The sequence below is a fragment of the Pavona decussata genome, unplaced genomic scaffold (assembly GCF_977016875.1).
Source record: "Pavona decussata unplaced genomic scaffold, jaPavDecu1.1 SCAFFOLD_69, whole genome shotgun sequence".
In the NCBI taxonomy this organism is placed as follows: domain Eukaryota; kingdom Metazoa; phylum Cnidaria; class Anthozoa; order Scleractinia; family Agariciidae; genus Pavona; species Pavona decussata.
Window position 1 is genome coordinate 3222501 of NW_028145488.1, and position 17287 is coordinate 3239787.

General features: G+C 38.8%; 2 protein-coding genes and 1 long non-coding RNA gene across 3 annotated transcripts in view; 2 read left to right on the forward strand and 1 right to left on the reverse strand.

Moving 5' to 3' along the window:
* LOC146477792 (uncharacterized) overlaps window positions 1-16675 on the forward strand; it is a 299841-nt gene extending 283166 nt beyond the window's left edge. The window contains exon 2 of the long non-coding RNA XR_014865327.1: window positions 14599-16675. This is a non-coding gene — a long non-coding RNA (uncharacterized LOC146477792). The remainder of the gene's footprint in view (window positions 1-14598) is intronic.
* LOC146477801 (dorsal-ventral patterning tolloid-like protein 1) lies at window positions 5066-9722 on the reverse strand. The gene is made up of 6 exons (XM_085113082.1): window positions 9553-9722; window positions 8275-8457; window positions 6931-7048; window positions 6723-6819; window positions 6256-6429; window positions 5066-5198 (listed from the first exon to the last, which is right to left on the reverse strand). Exons 1-6 carry the CDS (start codon window positions 9588-9590, stop codon window positions 5104-5106), a joined length of 705 nt encoding a protein of 234 aa, XP_084969208.1. The 5' UTR covers window positions 9591-9722; the 3' UTR covers window positions 5066-5103.
* On the forward strand, window positions 9886-16675 carry LOC146477802 (cyanocobalamin reductase / alkylcobalamin dealkylase-like). The gene is made up of 2 exons (XM_085113181.1): window positions 9886-9982; window positions 13270-16675. The coding sequence occupies exons 1-2, from the start codon at window positions 9899-9901 to the stop codon at window positions 13942-13944; spliced, it is 759 nt and encodes a 252-aa protein (XP_084969307.1). The 5' UTR covers window positions 9886-9898; the 3' UTR covers window positions 13945-16675.
* Window positions 16676-17287: the final 612 nt, after the last annotated feature.

A 17287-nucleotide genomic window follows, 5' to 3' on the forward strand; every position in this document is an offset into this window, starting at 1 on the left:
AAAAACAGTATCATTTTTTTTATCTGAGTAGCGAAATGAAACAAAAGGTAGAAATGTCAATACCAACATCACTGAAATTGCTATTTGAACTTATCGAAACCGGCGCAGTTTCATATATTTATAAAGCTGCAGGAAGAAAATTTCACTGAGATTTTTCATTTTTCTTTTTAAACGGCCTAGGCTGAAACGGTTTCGAAGTACTCCTAAAATTAGAATAATTAGAAGGAGAAAATACAAGGCTTGATAAACATCCCTGGCAGGTTAATGTTGGTTGTTTGATAGTCCGAAGTACAAGTTCTTTTATTTCCTAAGAGAACCGAGCTAGTTAAGGCGACAAACTTGTAAAATATTTATTTGTTCACAAAATTTTAGAAGCCCCCAACCAGCTCTATGTATTTGAGAAATCATTTAAATTTTTGAAACGAAAATCCGTAAAAGGTTCGCTTTCGTGCATTGCAAAAGTGAAATTTGTTTTGCAGGTACAAGACCAAAACGTAGTACAACCATGATATGGTAATTTGATAAGACGATTAAAATTAGACTCCTTTTCGTGCATAGGAAGTCGCGAGTAAGTCAGGAATTTGATGACCGAAAGGGTCTATTAACACAAGAATTCAAGGTTTAAATTAAATCTCTCATCAGTGAAGATTTCTGCTTACCTTAGGCGAATATCTTCTTCTGTTAATCGGCTGTCTCTGTTGCAGGTACCTTTACAGGTAAACGTTTGCTGTTTGTTTGTCTGACAATTAACGGAGGTGTGCCAAGTTACATCATGAATAATGAAACTTTGCCAACTTGTATTCAGTCCTAACAACTGAAATCTCCGGAGTGCTAGCATACCCCTCAGGATGCGAGTTTAATATCCAAATCCAAGCTGTAAAACCGTTTACGGCGAAAGGCAAACGTGAGATTCGTGTTTGTGTTTTCTTGACTGAAAAAATGAGTACTTAGAGGAGAATAGTGGGAAATAATTATGACCTTTGAATTGCTAACGCAAAACCACTAAATTCCACTAAGAAACTGAAAACAACGGCCGGGTGGCGAATGTAGGATAAACATGGCCACGTTCCCACTTCTTGTCGTTTTCTGTCTGTCATCACCCGGTGGCATGAACCGCGTAATTCTAAATCTCTTCTAATATAGTACCACACTGTTTTTTCAGCCGACTTTAACATTTTCTGGAATCTAGAAATACGAACTTAAAATCATTCTTTTTAGCCTCTTTAAGGAGCCAATCAACTTGAGCCTTTGCCACGGCTAGCTAAGTGCAGTCCAAGCTTGAACATTGATTTTCAGATTTTTCCTATTTTTTTTCCCCGCGACTTATCAGTTCCCTGTCACTGCAAGACCTGAAGCGCAACACATACAAAACATCGTTGCCGTGCGCTTTAACTGTTTCTGGTAGGAACTGAGAGATTTACATTCAGTAGACCCTGACGAGGCTGAAGGCGTAACGGCGTAAAATTAACTTTGTTGAAGACAGGCAGCGCAAACTCATTATTCGAAAACATGAATGGTCATGCTGTATGGGAGCGAAGAATTAAGGAAGCCGTCTTCTAGCTTCTGTAGGGAAACAATACTGAATTTAAAACACACGTTTTAAGAAAGGAGCCTCGTAATGACAGAAGTAGTTTGGCACAGTTTATGACTGTGCGGGAAACGTAGATCTTACTTAGCAAGGGCGACCGGTAGCGGGGCATTTTTTTTATAAATAACTAAGCAGCAATTATTCTGAGACGCAGTAAAAAACAAAGCAGTGAATGGCGTTTTTATCCAAATTGCAGCTTTATTATCTCTGAAAAATGCATGGTTACCCCGAAATTTCTTTTTAAATACCAAGAGCACTTGCTAAGTTCTACTTTCTCCGCATAGTTTCAAACCGCGCAAATGTATTCCTGTATTAGTAGGCACCATAGGAAACACGAGTATCTCTAGATGCGCAGAACGTATGCAAAATAACAAAAGTAGCTAGGCGCCGTTCTTAAACAAGTGTTAAATGAATAAAATTCTGAGGGAAAAAAAGTGTATAGAGGAGGAAAACTAGTTTCCCGAGGGTTAATATGTGAGATGCGTGAATATGATTCACCGGTTCTTGTATTTCTCATCTGAGCAACGTATCGGAACCCGAGTTAAAACTACAAAGAGACTAGGTTTCGCAAGGTAACTTCTGCTGTGAGGACGCCATTTTTTCAATAACTGTACTTTTGATCCTGCAATGACGAGAAGCTGATAAGTCGCGAAAAAAGGCCGTGAAAATTTCCAATTCAAAGTGCAATCAGTGCATGACACTTAGCGGGCTCTGGTCCTTGACTCCTGAAAGAAGCTTTTTATTTTCAGATTTTCGCGGTTTTTCCCGACTTTTTTTCGCAACTTATCAGCTCCCCTTTACTGCAGGAAGAAAGTTACAACACATGTAGAAATGGCGTTAGCTTGCAAGACCTGCTTGTACTTTTAACTGGTTCCGATAGGAACTTGGAAATTTAGACCTTAACGCTGAGGAATGCATGAATTGCCTTAACTTCAATGCGTTAGTAAACTTAACTTCAGTCTATACAGAGACTACAAAAGTTCATTATTCGATAACGATAATACTGCCTTGATCTGATATTAGTGAACTAAGACTAGTTTAGCGGGTAAGCTGGCTCCCCCCCGGGCGGGGGCGTAGGTACTCTCAACGGTATGTTTTTCAAGCAGTAGTCTGTGATAGGGTATAGAGCCAAAGATGTTTGGTATAGTATAGAGTATCCTTGAGAAAACGTTAGTCTGAAACAGGTCTCCGGGTTAAAAATTAAGTAAACAATAAGCAAGGGACCGCAAACGAAAATGCTGCAAGTATACGCTGGATCTGTAAAAGATCTTATCAGCCAAAAATGACAAAAATATAAATGACTCAAATTTCTTCAAGGCTGATCGGACTGCGTAGAAAACTTAACACGACAGCGACATGATAGAGACCAAACCGAGAATCAACAGAATGGGGGAACCGTGGACAGTTGCTTCGAGCTAGCTGGCTCTTGTCAGCACGGTGTAGCACAGCAAAAAGTAGAACAACCAACGCGAGTCGAGTGGTCTACCAAATGCACGTGGTAGTGATTTCGGATGGGCCCAAATTCAGACATCCGATATGCTGTACTTTTTTAATATGGTTTGGCCATGTACTTGTGAAGGTTAGTTTTGCTTTTCTCATTTTTAAATGAGAAAAGCAAAACAGCGACATGATATTTCAGTTCTTTTGTTCATTGTTCGTAGTCACGCGCAATGACGTGGACGGAAGTCTGAATTTGGGCCCATCCGAAATCACTACCGCATTTCGTAGACTACTCGACTCGCGTTGGTTGTTCTACTTTTTGCTGTGCTACACCGTGCTGACGAGAGCCAACCAGCTCGAAACAGCTGTCCACGGTTGCTGCATTCTGTTGATTCTCGGTTTGGTCCCTATCATGTCGCTGTCGTGTTAGGTTTTCACTACGCAGTCCGATCAGCCTTGCAGAAATTTGAGTTACAAATTAAGGTTCGGAGCTGAAAGAGTCTCACGCAATGAATAAGTTATTTCAAGCAGTATTCATTCCCATTGAAATATGTAGAATAACCGAGTCTAGCATAGGGTAGGGATTTAATAGGGTAGCAAAATGCGGCTGGGCGTGGTTTAGTGTACGGTAAGGGTTTCAGAGGTTTGCGAAATTTGTCGGGAAGAAAACATATTTCAGTAAAGCCGCTTCGCGGCTCAATTTGTTTGAGGAGAAAGAAAAGAGAAAACCTGTAGGACTTGGGTCGCGGGCCTTGGGTATACGATCGTCACAAGATCAAAAGATATAGAAACAGAAAATAGCTAGGTTTCAGAAGGATTCACATGGCAATATTTTTTGTTCAGAACAAAAATGTCTTGTAGTCACCAACGAGAGATAATCGAAGCTAACAATTTATAGAGTGAATGGAACCCGTGATGATTGCGTTGGATAAATCAAACAATAACATTTCATAGCACGTTGATTTCGAACTTTATTTAATGTCACATCAGAGGTAGAATTGAGCAAGAAAGAAATACATCTCTCTAATGAAGACAACGAATCTTCCTAGCCTACAGGCCTTCAAAAACGTTTACATGATAAATTGTCGATTGGCCTTTCAATTCAAGCCTCATGAAACCCAACTATCACTGACTACCTGTTCTGCGGCTTAAAATACCGTCTTAACTTCTTGAGTTATAAACAGTTACTTCATACCATGTACTTACAGGTTCTCTTATATCCAGTTTTATGTAATGTTTAAAACATGAGCAGCAGTGTTTTATCGGGTTTTAAAACCACAAGGCGCAGCCGAGTGGTTTTAGACCCGATAAAAGACGTGCTGCGAGTTTTTTGAACGGCTTCAAAAACATTCCTAGAAAAGCGTGTGTCAAGAGAGCTCATAACAATGATGCTTTTGTGAACGTTGGCATACGAGAAAACATTAAACACCGCATACTAATAAGGAGGAGGTTTTATCGGGTTTTAAAACAACTGCACGTGATGTCTTATCGACCATTTGATAGGTCAATGGAATTATAAATTATTAATGAGTTTTTGAAGTGAAGTTATATCTCTTTTAACTGTTTTCATATTGTTCATTATATAGTAGGTTTTCCAGGGACCCCAATCAGGTATTCTAAAGCCATATCAGTTTACAGAAAAGTTTAAAATGAAGCTCTTCTACAAAAATATTCAAATCAGCTTGGCTTCAGTTTGTTCTCGCAGCTAAAAAAATTGATCAAAAATCACACACAACATAAAATTGAATAAATATCACTTCTAGCACCAGTACACTTTAAGCAGGACTAGAACATAACTTTACTGTGTAACAACAACAACAACAACAAAGAAAAATACGTTGCTTTTTTAGCTAAAATTCAAGATTATGTACAATGTCAGAAGCCTCGGATTTTTACGATCATTACCTGCAGGCAGAATACGCCAATTTACCGGGAGATTTTACCCAAACCTTGCCAGTACTAGTACACTCTGAGCAGGACTATAAAATAACCTCACTGTGTAACAGGAACGCAAAAAAATACCCTTTCCTTTCCGAGCTGTAAATGAAACCAAAAGATTATGTACGATTTTTAAACTACAATTCTACAGCTACATATGCGATGACGCGCAAAGCCAGTGTTAGGGGCCACGCAATTCCTACAGCGTTGTTTGTCATGATCCCGTATTTCCCTGCAATGGAACGCAACGAGAGTTTCTATGAGTCACTGTAGCAGAGCAGGAAGACCAGAAAGAGAAAGTGTAGTGATCTTTTAAATACTCCAGCACCTTGTAACATTCCCCAAATCGTCCTTTAGTTGCGCATCCATATTAGTCCCCATTCTACCGTGTTAATTCCTTCTCCCGTCTGGGTATACCCTCATCCATGCCCTCCATCATCCTTTTCCTGTGTCCCCAACCCCCCTCTCCTCCCCCCCCCCCATACTATCTCCTTGTCCCTGCTTATTCCCGGCCCCTGCTCTGTTATATCTTCCAGTTGTAAATTCGCACTGCAGACACGAATAGAACGATTAGCTCAACTTACAGCACTTTGAAAACTGGGCCCTAGTTCGTTGACCGACAACTACCCCGCAAAAAAGGTATTTGTGGGCTGAGTATGTTGTTGGTTTCCGTACTTTCTCGGTTTTTTGAGACGTAGTGCCCGATTATCCCCTCTTTCTCAGGACCAAAATTATTTCAAACACCTTTTCGTTTAGGAGAGAGTCCCCATTTAGCGCTCCGCGCTGAATACGTTGACACTTTAGAGGAGTCCATGGCCCGGCGCCTGTATCTCTTAAACTAAGCCTTGTACTAAATACTTAACCAAGTAGATTTGTTTTTAGAGAGGGTCACAGAGAAACTTTGCAACGCCAGTGTACCAATCAAAGAAGAGCAATGACAATTGAATTGTCACCGCACGTTATCCTTTTTTTGCAGGAAACGCAGTTCTGAAATACAAACCTACTCGTGAAATGGTCGATTCGATCAAGCCAGTGAATTGATACAGAGAGGCTTATAGCTATGACCCTCTGCATGTAAATAACATGATCTATGGTCTATGGAAACAGAATCAACTGAATTTCAGCAACCTCGTTCCCAGGGTCTCTCTCCACTCCGCTCCAAGGGGCTGGAAGAGGAGAGACCCTGGGAACGAGGTTGGGGTTTCAGTAGGTTACCTAATTGAAGAGACAATGCGGCAATGAAGACATTTGAAATCCTTAATATCCTAATGGACTTAAGTTACCCTTACCTGTTTTATAAGCCATATATCCAGCTACATATCCTCGAGCAACCCGAGAACCGTTGTTCGTTAGAAATTCTATCTTGATGTGCGAGAATTCTCGCCATGTAACGACGAATGGCTTTCGCACGCCACATAAAATGCGCACCTCACTGGTTGCATCATCATCGTTTGCTCTGAAAACTGTTGTTTAAAAGAAAAAATGAAATCACGATAATTATTTTGTAAACTGAAAAAATAGTTATGTCTATGCTTGAACTGTTTAAATTTAAGTTAAAGGCAAAGCGCAAGTTGCGCTAATGGCGAACATGTTCCACACTCACAGGCAGTACATTCACTTTTTCTTTGACTCCAGGGTCAAATCGCAAAACTAACTTAGATTACCCTCGTTGCTTCTTTATTAAAACTTTCAGATTTTAACATTTTTATTTAACATGATATGTACATCATTTAAATAAAACAGATTATCCTTTTACCTTCGATCTTAAGAATGTCATCTGAAGACGATTCGCATTTTCCATATTTAGGGCCTCCGATGTTGAATTCCATAAAATATAACCGCATCGTTGTTCTCTACAGAGAAAACAAAAAACAAAAAACAAGTAGTGATAGATACAAACGCAAAGTTGGGAAGGGAATGGTAAGGAGATATGTTGGAGTAGTCGTACGCATGCGCCGTCTTACCTCTTGATGTGTCTCGAATACAATTGTTTGGGAAGTGTGTGATACCGGGTAATATAGCGGATAACCTGGGGACGAGATGATTCCACTTCCTGAACTTGCATTCAATTTCACAGAATTCCTAGAAAAAGTAAAACAGTAACAGGCCTTTTTTCTGGAGTAATGGTAATAATATTAACGTTTATATACCCTGGGGCCTAGCATTAATTTTCGGCACTCACAAGATAAAGCAAATTGAACACTAGGGCAGGGGGCAGACCAGCTGGCTATTTACAAGCGTGGTAGGTTTAGGAGTTGAACTAAGGGCTACCGAGAAACAACTCCACACGTCGCGTTGTCCTTTGCTGTCAAAGTTCGGCTCAAAACAATTCCAGCTAATGGCCAGGGCGAGACTTTTTCCCGGGACCAAAGGATTTCAAATAAAGCTTGAATAATAGGCGTTTAGTGAGACAAGGTGAATCCTCTTCGAACAAACTTGTTATGACCAGTTCTGCACTTAATTATATGCAGGTTATCCAAGCACGGCGCCTAACAATTCGAACTGCTTCTCTATGTTATATCCTTAAAAATATAGTCGGGAGCACGAGAATACTAGCTTACAATAAACTGTAATTTTTTAAATGACGTCGATTAAGGCTTCACCCACATTAATGCGTTTTCGTTTGAAAAAGCATACTTTTTTTGATACGTTTTCGCCTATAGTCCACACTAAAACGCCCTAAAACACCAATGAAACCGGAGACTTTCAAAACCGGTGACGTAAAAAGCATCACATGCCATTAGTTCCAGTCCAAATCGGTGCATCTATCCAAGATGGCGGATGCGCAATCCCATGTCCCAGTCGTTTTCATCGCTGTCAAGCGTTTTTGTGCAGATAGGTGGAAACGATACGAAAACGCTAGTGTGGATGAAATTATTTTGCTCCGTTTTCGCCGAGATGAAAACGATCACTTTTGAAAACACATTAAAGTGGATCGGGCCAAAGTCTCAGGATGCGAGTGTAACGATTACGGTTCAGTTAAATTTATTGAAGACCAGCAAGTTGAGTTGCGTAGATCTTCAAATTAAAACTCATTTTGACTTTGAAAGACTCACTGAGTGACGTGCAAGCTAAATTACAAAAGGCTAGAACAAGTGTGAGGGAGTCAAACGCACGTTACTATATCAGGAATTCTTCACTTATCAGTTCTCTCATCCTCAATTTCAGTTGAAATGCATAAATTTCGCATATTTCACTTTCAATGAGCTAGTTATGCGTCACCGTTTTATAAACGCAACGTCACTTACACTGTTACTTAACTGAAGACATGGTGGTTAATTATATAAGTCGCTCTAGCTTTTTCTGACCTGAAAGCGTGATCAGGTAGTAGAGTTTTTATTTCTGCCGTAACAATCAGCCTTGCTCGAAATCCCCGTGAATTGGCCTTGCCGCTGGAACTGCGAAACTCCAGCCTCATGCATTGGTCTGGTGAAATAATATCACTCGGAGGCTGGCTCCCACAAAATCTCCCAAGAGACTTGTATGAACAGCTTGAAGAGAGAAAGATAGAATAAACTATCAGATACTCAGTTAAACCTGAAAACAATGAGACCATTGTAGCCTGTGTGTAGCCGCCCGCTCTCCTCCATGAACGGCTGTACACAGACCACCCTTCTTGTTGTGAGCTCACGGCTAGCCAAACTCTTCATAAACCAAACTGATTGCAGGGCTGACACTACGGCAAAGGGCTTATTTATTTGGGCCAATATTTCAAGTAGTACAACTAGTCTTCTTCAGGGCCAGAGTTATAATGAGAAAAACTAACAAGTGACGTCTGTCACGTGCATTTCTACTACATGAGATCCGGCAACGAAACGTATTCAGAACAATTTATTTTGCGTCGTGTGGTCCCCTGCATCCAAAAGTTTCAAACTTTTCATCCTAGTTCCCAGTCATTCTCGGTTCTCAATCAAATGTGACGTCAGCTTAACGTCGAATGTGACGTCACCGTTGAGATGGCAGAGCTGCACTGGAAGAGTTTTGACTTTCGGTTGTAAGCTAGAGGAGTTCTTTAACACAACCATCTCTGCCGTTGGCTAAAAAATAAGCTGAGGTTTACCGAGTGTAAGATCTAATTTTGATCTTTAAAGTTACCGTGTACGATCAGAGAGAAAATTTTTGGATTTTCACCTTTTTAGATAAAAATAAACTTTTCAGTAAGTTCTTCAAGTTTTCGCCTGGGAATTTATTTTCTTGGAAAATCAATGAAATATTTGAATACCCAGTTCTATAAGCTTTAATTTGATATAGGGTTTTGGGTATCTGTGATGTAACTGAGAGGCGCTATATCCGTTTAACTGAAGCCACCCCTGAAGGTACGCGGTAACCTTAAACCATACTGTTTCTTCTTAATACTTCCAAAATAGCGATGTTTTTAGATTTCTCTCAGTTGCAATAAGACTTCTTGCTCGCGTTCCAGACTACCCCAGTCCTAAAGAGTTTGTTTTTTCTTTTCGATTTTGTGAAACAAAATTTTTTTGGACTGTACTACCGGGTACCATTTATATCTCTTGTCAAATCAAGGTCTTAAATGAGGCTAACACTTATGACCAAGCTAAGCACTGATTAACGGGAAATTGACTCACCTGACATAAATTTCCAAATAATCTGTACACGACTCCATTTGCCCGGCAATGTCGAAAGAGAACCATTTTAAAAGTAATACATTCGGGGCAATATAACGTAATGTCGTTTCGAAAACGCAATGAAGGTTCCTCTGATAAAATCCGTCATTGTCTTTAGGGATTGTGACCTCGTCGCCCAAACCGAGAAGACCACCACACTTTGTCTCAGTTTTCACAAATGTAAAATGATTAACGCAGGAGACTATCATGTAAATGCGAACTATCGTTCTCTTCAAACACATGTTTCGCGGGTTCTGCAAGGAACCGAGAAGAGACTGGTGTCGAAGCGAGAGAACGAGTTTCTAATATGGCGGACGCCGGAGTAGAAGAAGTTAGCAGCAAAGTTCGGGATATTTTGCTCCCTGTAGGACTAGAATCGTACCCTTTTAAGGTAAAGAATTCCTTTTATACTTTTCTAATAACTCATTTACAGAGGGACTGGTTTGAATGATAGGGTTGTTCAAAATCCGACAAGTTCTTGAAATGAAGTCTCTTGTGATAACTGATACACGTCTCAATTTGCGGAAAATTACGGAGGAGGCGATTTTGCTTTGTTTCAAGATTGAACTTAAAATGGTGGTTTTGAATTAGTAAATGTTTACTGTTGTCACCGAAAAGCGCTGGTTTACAGAATAAGGTGATGTTATTTCGTATGTTTACATATTGGTCGGGTGCACGGATCGATAAACGTGTGCATGGTGCGGTAAGATAAACTTGTCCTACACTGCTATTTGACACTGGGTTGATCGAGATAAGAGACAGAAAACTAATTAACAGGCAGCTGCTTCTAACTTCATTATAGAATACAATACAACTTTATTGATTCCATCCACTAATGGTTTTACAGAAACCAATTACAATGAGATATATAAAAGAAACAAAATACAATATAAAGTACAGTAGTTTCAATTATGCTAGTTGCAGAGCGTTTAATAGAAAGTTATCAACATTTGTTTTAACATTTTGAGTAAAGCTATTAATTTGCCCATCCAGGGCTTCTGCTCCCGAAAAAGTTAAAAATTTCAAAATTTAGGATGTCATCCACAGACTCAAGTACAATGGAAAAATGCTGATGGGCCAGCAGCTTTCAGTCATATCACCACCCTTCAGTCATCCAAGGAAATTTAGAATTAATTATTTTAGCCTTCAATAATGGCATACAGTCGAACCTCCGCTAACGGCCACCTCTCTACAACGGCCACATTTTTTTTGTCCCGGCGGACAGTCCATACATCAGCTCTTGTTTAAACCTCTCTACAACGACAACGGCCACTAAAGTGCGTCCCCAACTCCCAAAATAACCTCTCAATAACGGCCAGTACAGTTCTTTTTTGTAAAAAACACCTTTTTATAAACTGACGCAGTAATCAACATTTATCTTCGGAACATTACGTTTCTGTATCCATTTAAACGATATACGTATTGTGATTGTGTTCCATTTAAATGCTGCAGAAAGCATAAATTGTCTACAATAATATAGCGAATGTTGCGAACCTTGCTCGTTTTGTCTTGTTAGCATTTTGATTCAAAACATTATTTACGTTTTATTGTGTATTTTATCTATACATATTTATTATTTAAGATTGGATTGCCGTTATAGGCTACAGTAAGCATGAACTTGGCACAATAAACATGTTGTACTTCCCGAAAAAAAGTGTCATATTACACCCCTACCTCCCCATAACGGCCACCTCTTCACAACGGCCACTTTCTTCTGTCCCCAAGGTGGCCTTTGTGGAGAGGTTCAACTGTATTATAAACAACACTACTGTAAAGTACTGCTCAAAAGCTTGTGAATGGTCATACTATGGATGTTCTTCATTCAAGATTGTCTTTAGGAATGGGGCCTTAACCTTTACAAAAACTAATGAATAGTAAGGCCATTACACTGTAAAAAAAACAGTGTGTTGTTTTGTCTGCCTACGGGCAGAGATAAACCATTTGTTTTGTCTGTAGTTTGTGTTCTGAGACCAACCCTTATCCTCCTAGAGACAAAATTTGAGTCCAGTAATGCATTGTAAATTGTGACCATTAAAATGAAAGCTACTGAGCAGTACTTTCCTGTAGTGCTGTTTATTATTTTGTTACAGGGTTGTTCTACCCTTTGAGTCTGTGGATGAAATCCCAAAGTGTGACCCTTAACATAAAAGCTACTGGGCAGTACTTTCCTGTGGTGCTGTTTATTATTTCGTACATAGCCTGCGTAACAGTCGTTTCCGTTTCCTTCAAGCCAAGCGGGGCAAGCGCGCGAGGGCATTGGGCAAAAAGGAGCAAAAAAAGTCGGAGCGGGGGGAGGGGCGTTTCCTTTCCTTCCCCGCCCCTCCCCCCGCTCCTACTTTTTTTGCTCCTTTTTGCCCAATGCCCTCGCGCGCTTGCCCCGCTTGGCTTGAAGGGAACGGAAGCAGGCTATTTCGTACAGGGTCGTTCTAACTTTTGAGTCTGTGGATGAAATCCCAACGTGTGACCCTTAACGTAAAAGCTACTGGGCAGTACTTTCCTGTGGTGCTGTTTATTATGCTGTACACATTGGTTCTAACTTTCGACTCTGTCTATGAAATCCTAAGTGTGACCATTCAAATAAAAGCTACTAAGCAGTATTTTCCTGTTGTGCTGTTTATTATGCTGTACAAGGTGGTTCTAACTATGGAGGCTGTGGATGAAATTATTAAGTGTGACCATTCAAATAAAAGCTACTGAAAAGTACTTTCCTGTGGTACTGTTTATTAATTATGCTGTACAAAGTGTATGTTCTAACTTTGGAGTTTGTGGATGAAATCCTGAAGTATTACCATTCGGGTGAAAGTCACTCAGGTAACACTGCAGAGCAGTACTTTCCTGTGATGCTCTGTTTGTTATGCTATACAATGAGGTTCCAACCTTTGAGTCTCTCAATAAAATTTTGAAGTGTACCTATCAATTTATAAAAAGAGCTCTTGAGCCGTACTTTCCTGTGGTACTCTTGATTATGGTGTACAAGGTGGTTTTGACTTTTGAGACTGAGTGAAATCCTTAAGTGTCAACATTTAATTGGAAGTGGTCATTTAGTTCTACCTGTAATGCTGTTTGTGTTTATTTTTGAACTTCTACCTTCTTTAATTTTGATGTGAACTTAGAGTGTATAGTCAGATTTTAAAGAGATTCAAATCATGTTTTTCTCTACTGACATTTAAAGCAATAGAAATTTTTTTACCCTATTTTTTCTTCGCACATTTTGAAATCCCCTTTCCTTCGTGATATTCTTGTCTTTCCCTAGGGGGGAGGAGGAGGGGTGTAACACACTTGTTCTTCTGATCCTATTTGTTCAATACCTGATTGAGCTAATCCTGGCCTAAAAAATATTGACGTGTAAATAAAGATTCTTCAAAAAGATTTTTGTCTCTCAGTTGTGATTTAGGGTGCGTTTCTTTGTGAAAATCCGAAACTGGCTTTTTGACCCAAGATCACTCAGATCATGGTGCATCAAAGGAACCGACGAATCCTTATCTGGGGTGAATTCCTCATTTCCTTTGATGCATCGATCCGAGTGATCTTAGATCAAAAATCCGGGTTTGGATTTAAGACTTTTCTGTTTGAGAAAAGTGAGATGAAAACCTTAGTCAGCTTATAATAATTATTTTGGACCAGGGTTATTGGCTGGGTCCCGAAATGTATATCTAACCCAATTTTTAACAATTTCAGATTGGTTGGTATAATGATCAGCTAGTACACAAAGCATTTGACCTACCCCACCCATATGACACTCTTGCCCTTGTTGTGATCAGTACCCCCCTGATGTTTGACCATGGGTTCAAGCCATTCATCAAGGAGGCTTCTTGCATTGAAGGGCGAGACCCGATTGACGAGTTCATGGCTCACTTATTTGTGAAGATCAAGGCTGAATTTCAGGAACACGAGTTAGAAGTCATTCACGACTTTGAGATGCATCACAGTAGTAGACGACCAAAAGTGTTGGTTCAAACAGCGGCGCATGTTGCCGGGGGAGCTTATTACTATCAGCGTAACAGCGTGTCTGAAGATAAAGACCCCTGGGATTCAAAGAAAAAGATTTGTGGAGTTAGCATACATCCTAAGTACGGGGGCTGGTTTGCAATTAGAGGGGTGATTATATTCAAGGATATTTTGGTGCCAGACTTACCAAGAAAGGAACCTGAAGATGTTGTGCAGGGTGATGAAAAAAGAATTGAGCTGCTCGAAAAGTTCAATTTCCACTGGCAGGATTGGAGCTTTAGGGACATTGTTCCAGCCGATGCAAAGTATTCTGAGGAGCAGAAGAAGTACTTTGCAACATTACCAGCCAATCGGAAAGAGCTTCTTGATTCCTTCCGTAACAAGGAAGAAACTTCTGTATCATAATTTGTGAGATCGGGTTTGTTTGTTAATGCCATGTTAAAGAAATAGCAAGCAGTTTGAGAACAAGGCATTTAGAAGAATAATATTAATAATATTATATTAATAATATTATTATAATAATTATAATAGTATATTAACATTAACAATACATGTATTATGTTATTAGTATCATTATGTTATATGTCATTTATGGTCATAGAATATCATAGATGTATGGTAAATAATTTTTTTGAATTTTGCAAGACTGACAATTTTGTGAACACCAACATACTGGATTGAGCTTTTGTGTAGTAACTCAAAGTGGAAAAATTAAGATGGATTGTATGGAGATGTCTAATATCAGCTGGACAAAACTATCTCAATTACATAAAGTGATGAATGATACCCTCCAATTTTCTTTTTGGATACCAAGAGCACCTTGCTAAGATCTGCTTTTCCCACATAGTTATAAACTGTGCAAAAATATCCTTGTATTAGTAGGCACCACACATAGGAATGCCAAGTATCTTGGACCATAGACCTTTATCACATAGCTTCCATGTTGAGTCTCAGGAGAATAAAAAGCTTTGTTTTTGCACGGCAAGCATTGCACTGAATTTGTGTCTGGCCAAGGCTTGCCATGCGAAAACAAAGCTTTTTATTCCCATGGTAGTGGAGTAATAAGAGTCTATCCTAAGATGCACAGAACATGTGGGCAGTAACAAAAGGCCAAGACACCATCCTTATTAATAGGGGTACCCAGTGGTAGAACTTGGTGTGCATTTTGGGTCTGCGGGACTGGAGTAAGGATGATTTAGTAAGTCACCGAGTTAGAATGAAAGAATATTTTGGTCTTCCAGTGGCCATATGTTCTTTGTGGGGTAGGGGTGGGGGTACAGTCCCCCTGGTTCCCTCCCCCTAGATTCACTATTGGTACTGGTAGTAAAGTCACATGAAAAATAAAGAAGCTTAAGGACGGTGCCTACTTTTGTTACTGCGCATATGTTCTGCGCATCTCGAGATACTTGGGTTTCCTGTGGGTGGTTTTTGCACGGTTTATAACTATGCGGAGAAAGCAGTACTTAGCAAGTGCTCTTGGTATCCAAAAAAAAAAAAATCATGCATTTTTCAGAGATATAAAAGCTTCAATTTGGAAAAAAAAATGCCAGACATTGCTTTGTATTTTACTGTCTTTTAGAACAATTGTTGCTTAGTTATCTCTAAAAGATGCGTGGTTCCCCCCAATTTTCTTTTTGGATTTCAATAGCCCTTGCTAAGATTTACTTTCCCTGCATAGTCCACACACAAATACTTCTTTATTAGTAGGCACTGTCCTTAAAATTAATGTATATTAATTTTTGCAACTTGCAGAAATTAGGTGTTGATATTCTATATCATACAATGTATATTCTATCATGAAGTTTATTAACAGAGAAATAGCCCAGTTTTGATATATAAAAATTAGCTTGAAACAATAACATCACTTCGAGTGATGTTTATTGTTTCAGGCTGAATTTGAATATGTCAAAATTGGGCTATTGTTGTCTAATTTTAGTTGTGGGAAGAGAAAGGTGCTAATAAGTAATACTATTGTGTGAGTGAGTTGACTAGTTAACAATTATTCCACGAGCGCGCGTTGGATATGAGATGATAGATAGCCAACTAGGGGCGTAGCGCCGAGTTGGCTATAATCATCTCATATCCAACAAGCACCAGTGGAATAATTGTTTTATTGAAAACAATCAAGTAAAATTGGTAGGCCTTGCTGATTTCCTTTTCGGGAGGAACCAGAAAACAATTTATGATTGCTACGTCTCGGGCATGGTATAATGGCTCATATACCATGGCCGCTAAGCCAATCAAAACCCTGGAATTGCATTATACAATGATCCAGTTTTTAATGATACATATTATTTTATGCAATATGTATGATGCACGCTTTTATTCCTCATGTGTGAGATAATGACATCTGCCCGATTATTTCCTTCTCGTTTTTAGATTTACTTTTATGGTCAAATTGATAAATTTTTGTTGGGGTAAATATGTTTTAAAACAAGTTAAAATGTTTTTTATAGATACGTCGAATTTTAGGACAACAGTCATTTTCTTTTAGCATTAGCTTCATTTGACATGTAATTTTGACAAACAGTGTAGTAAAATAATTCTCAATGTTTTGAGAAAATAATAACAGATATAGCTAAATTGGTTGAATTAGTTGTGAACTAAGTGAATGAATCAATATTAAAGAATAATTTGTACTGATTGGTAATTCAATGGGCCTTATCAATCATTTTAGTTTTGACATGTTTTATTGACAAACAGTGTTGTAAAATAAGTTTTTGGTGTTTTTATTGAAAAAATAATAACAGATATAGCTAAATTGGTTGAATTAGTTGTGAACTAAGTGAATGAATCAATATTAAAGAATAATTTGTACTGATTGTTAATTCAATGGGCCTTATCAATCATTTTAGTTGCAACATGTTTTCTTGACAACAGTGTTGTAAAATAAGTTTTGGTGTTTTTATTGAGAAAATAATAACAGATATTGCTAAATTCGTAGAATTAGTTGTGAATTAGTTGTCAATGAATCAACATTAAAGAATAAGTGTTAGTGATCGTTATTGATCATTTAAATTTGACATGTAATCCTGACAAACAGTGTTGTAGAATTATGTTTGGTGTAGATATATTGCATCAATATGTTGTAAAATAAGTGAATGAACCAACATTAAAGAATACTTTTTAGTGATTATGAAGTGGGTAGTCTTTATTGATCATTATATTTAATTTGTTTCAATGCAACAAACATTGGCGATTTGAATAATTTATACACGGCTACCTGGTGTAGTGCCCGGGAGGGATGGGGGGTGGGGTACTCTCAAAAATGGACAATAGGGGGGGGGGGGGGGAGGGTCCGCAGGCTTGTGGTATATGAAAGGATAGAGTAGGGTAGGGAAATATCATGTTATTTAATAGGTATTTCAGGTATTTAAAAAAGCCTCTTGAAGTATTTTGAACTTAGGTAAGCAGTTTTTCTACTGTAGATGCGAGAAAGGGGGTACCATGTTCTATGGAAGGTGCAATAAACAGGTTATATTTTCAGTTCCTATAACCCTTGGCATGCTAAAACGCATTGAATCAGCAAATGATCGCATATACAGCAACAATTACACCTTGGAAGTACGGTAAGACATTTTTATTGCGAGATTTTCTTTATTTCTATACCGTTTCCACTAATTTCAAAAAATCCCATACAAATCCTTATATTTTAGCCAAAACTGTTGCCGATATTTGGATAGCGTTCTCTTATATTGAGCTTGGTCTGCCTGTCCTCCCTGTCGTTTTTTTGGAAATCGCAACCTCG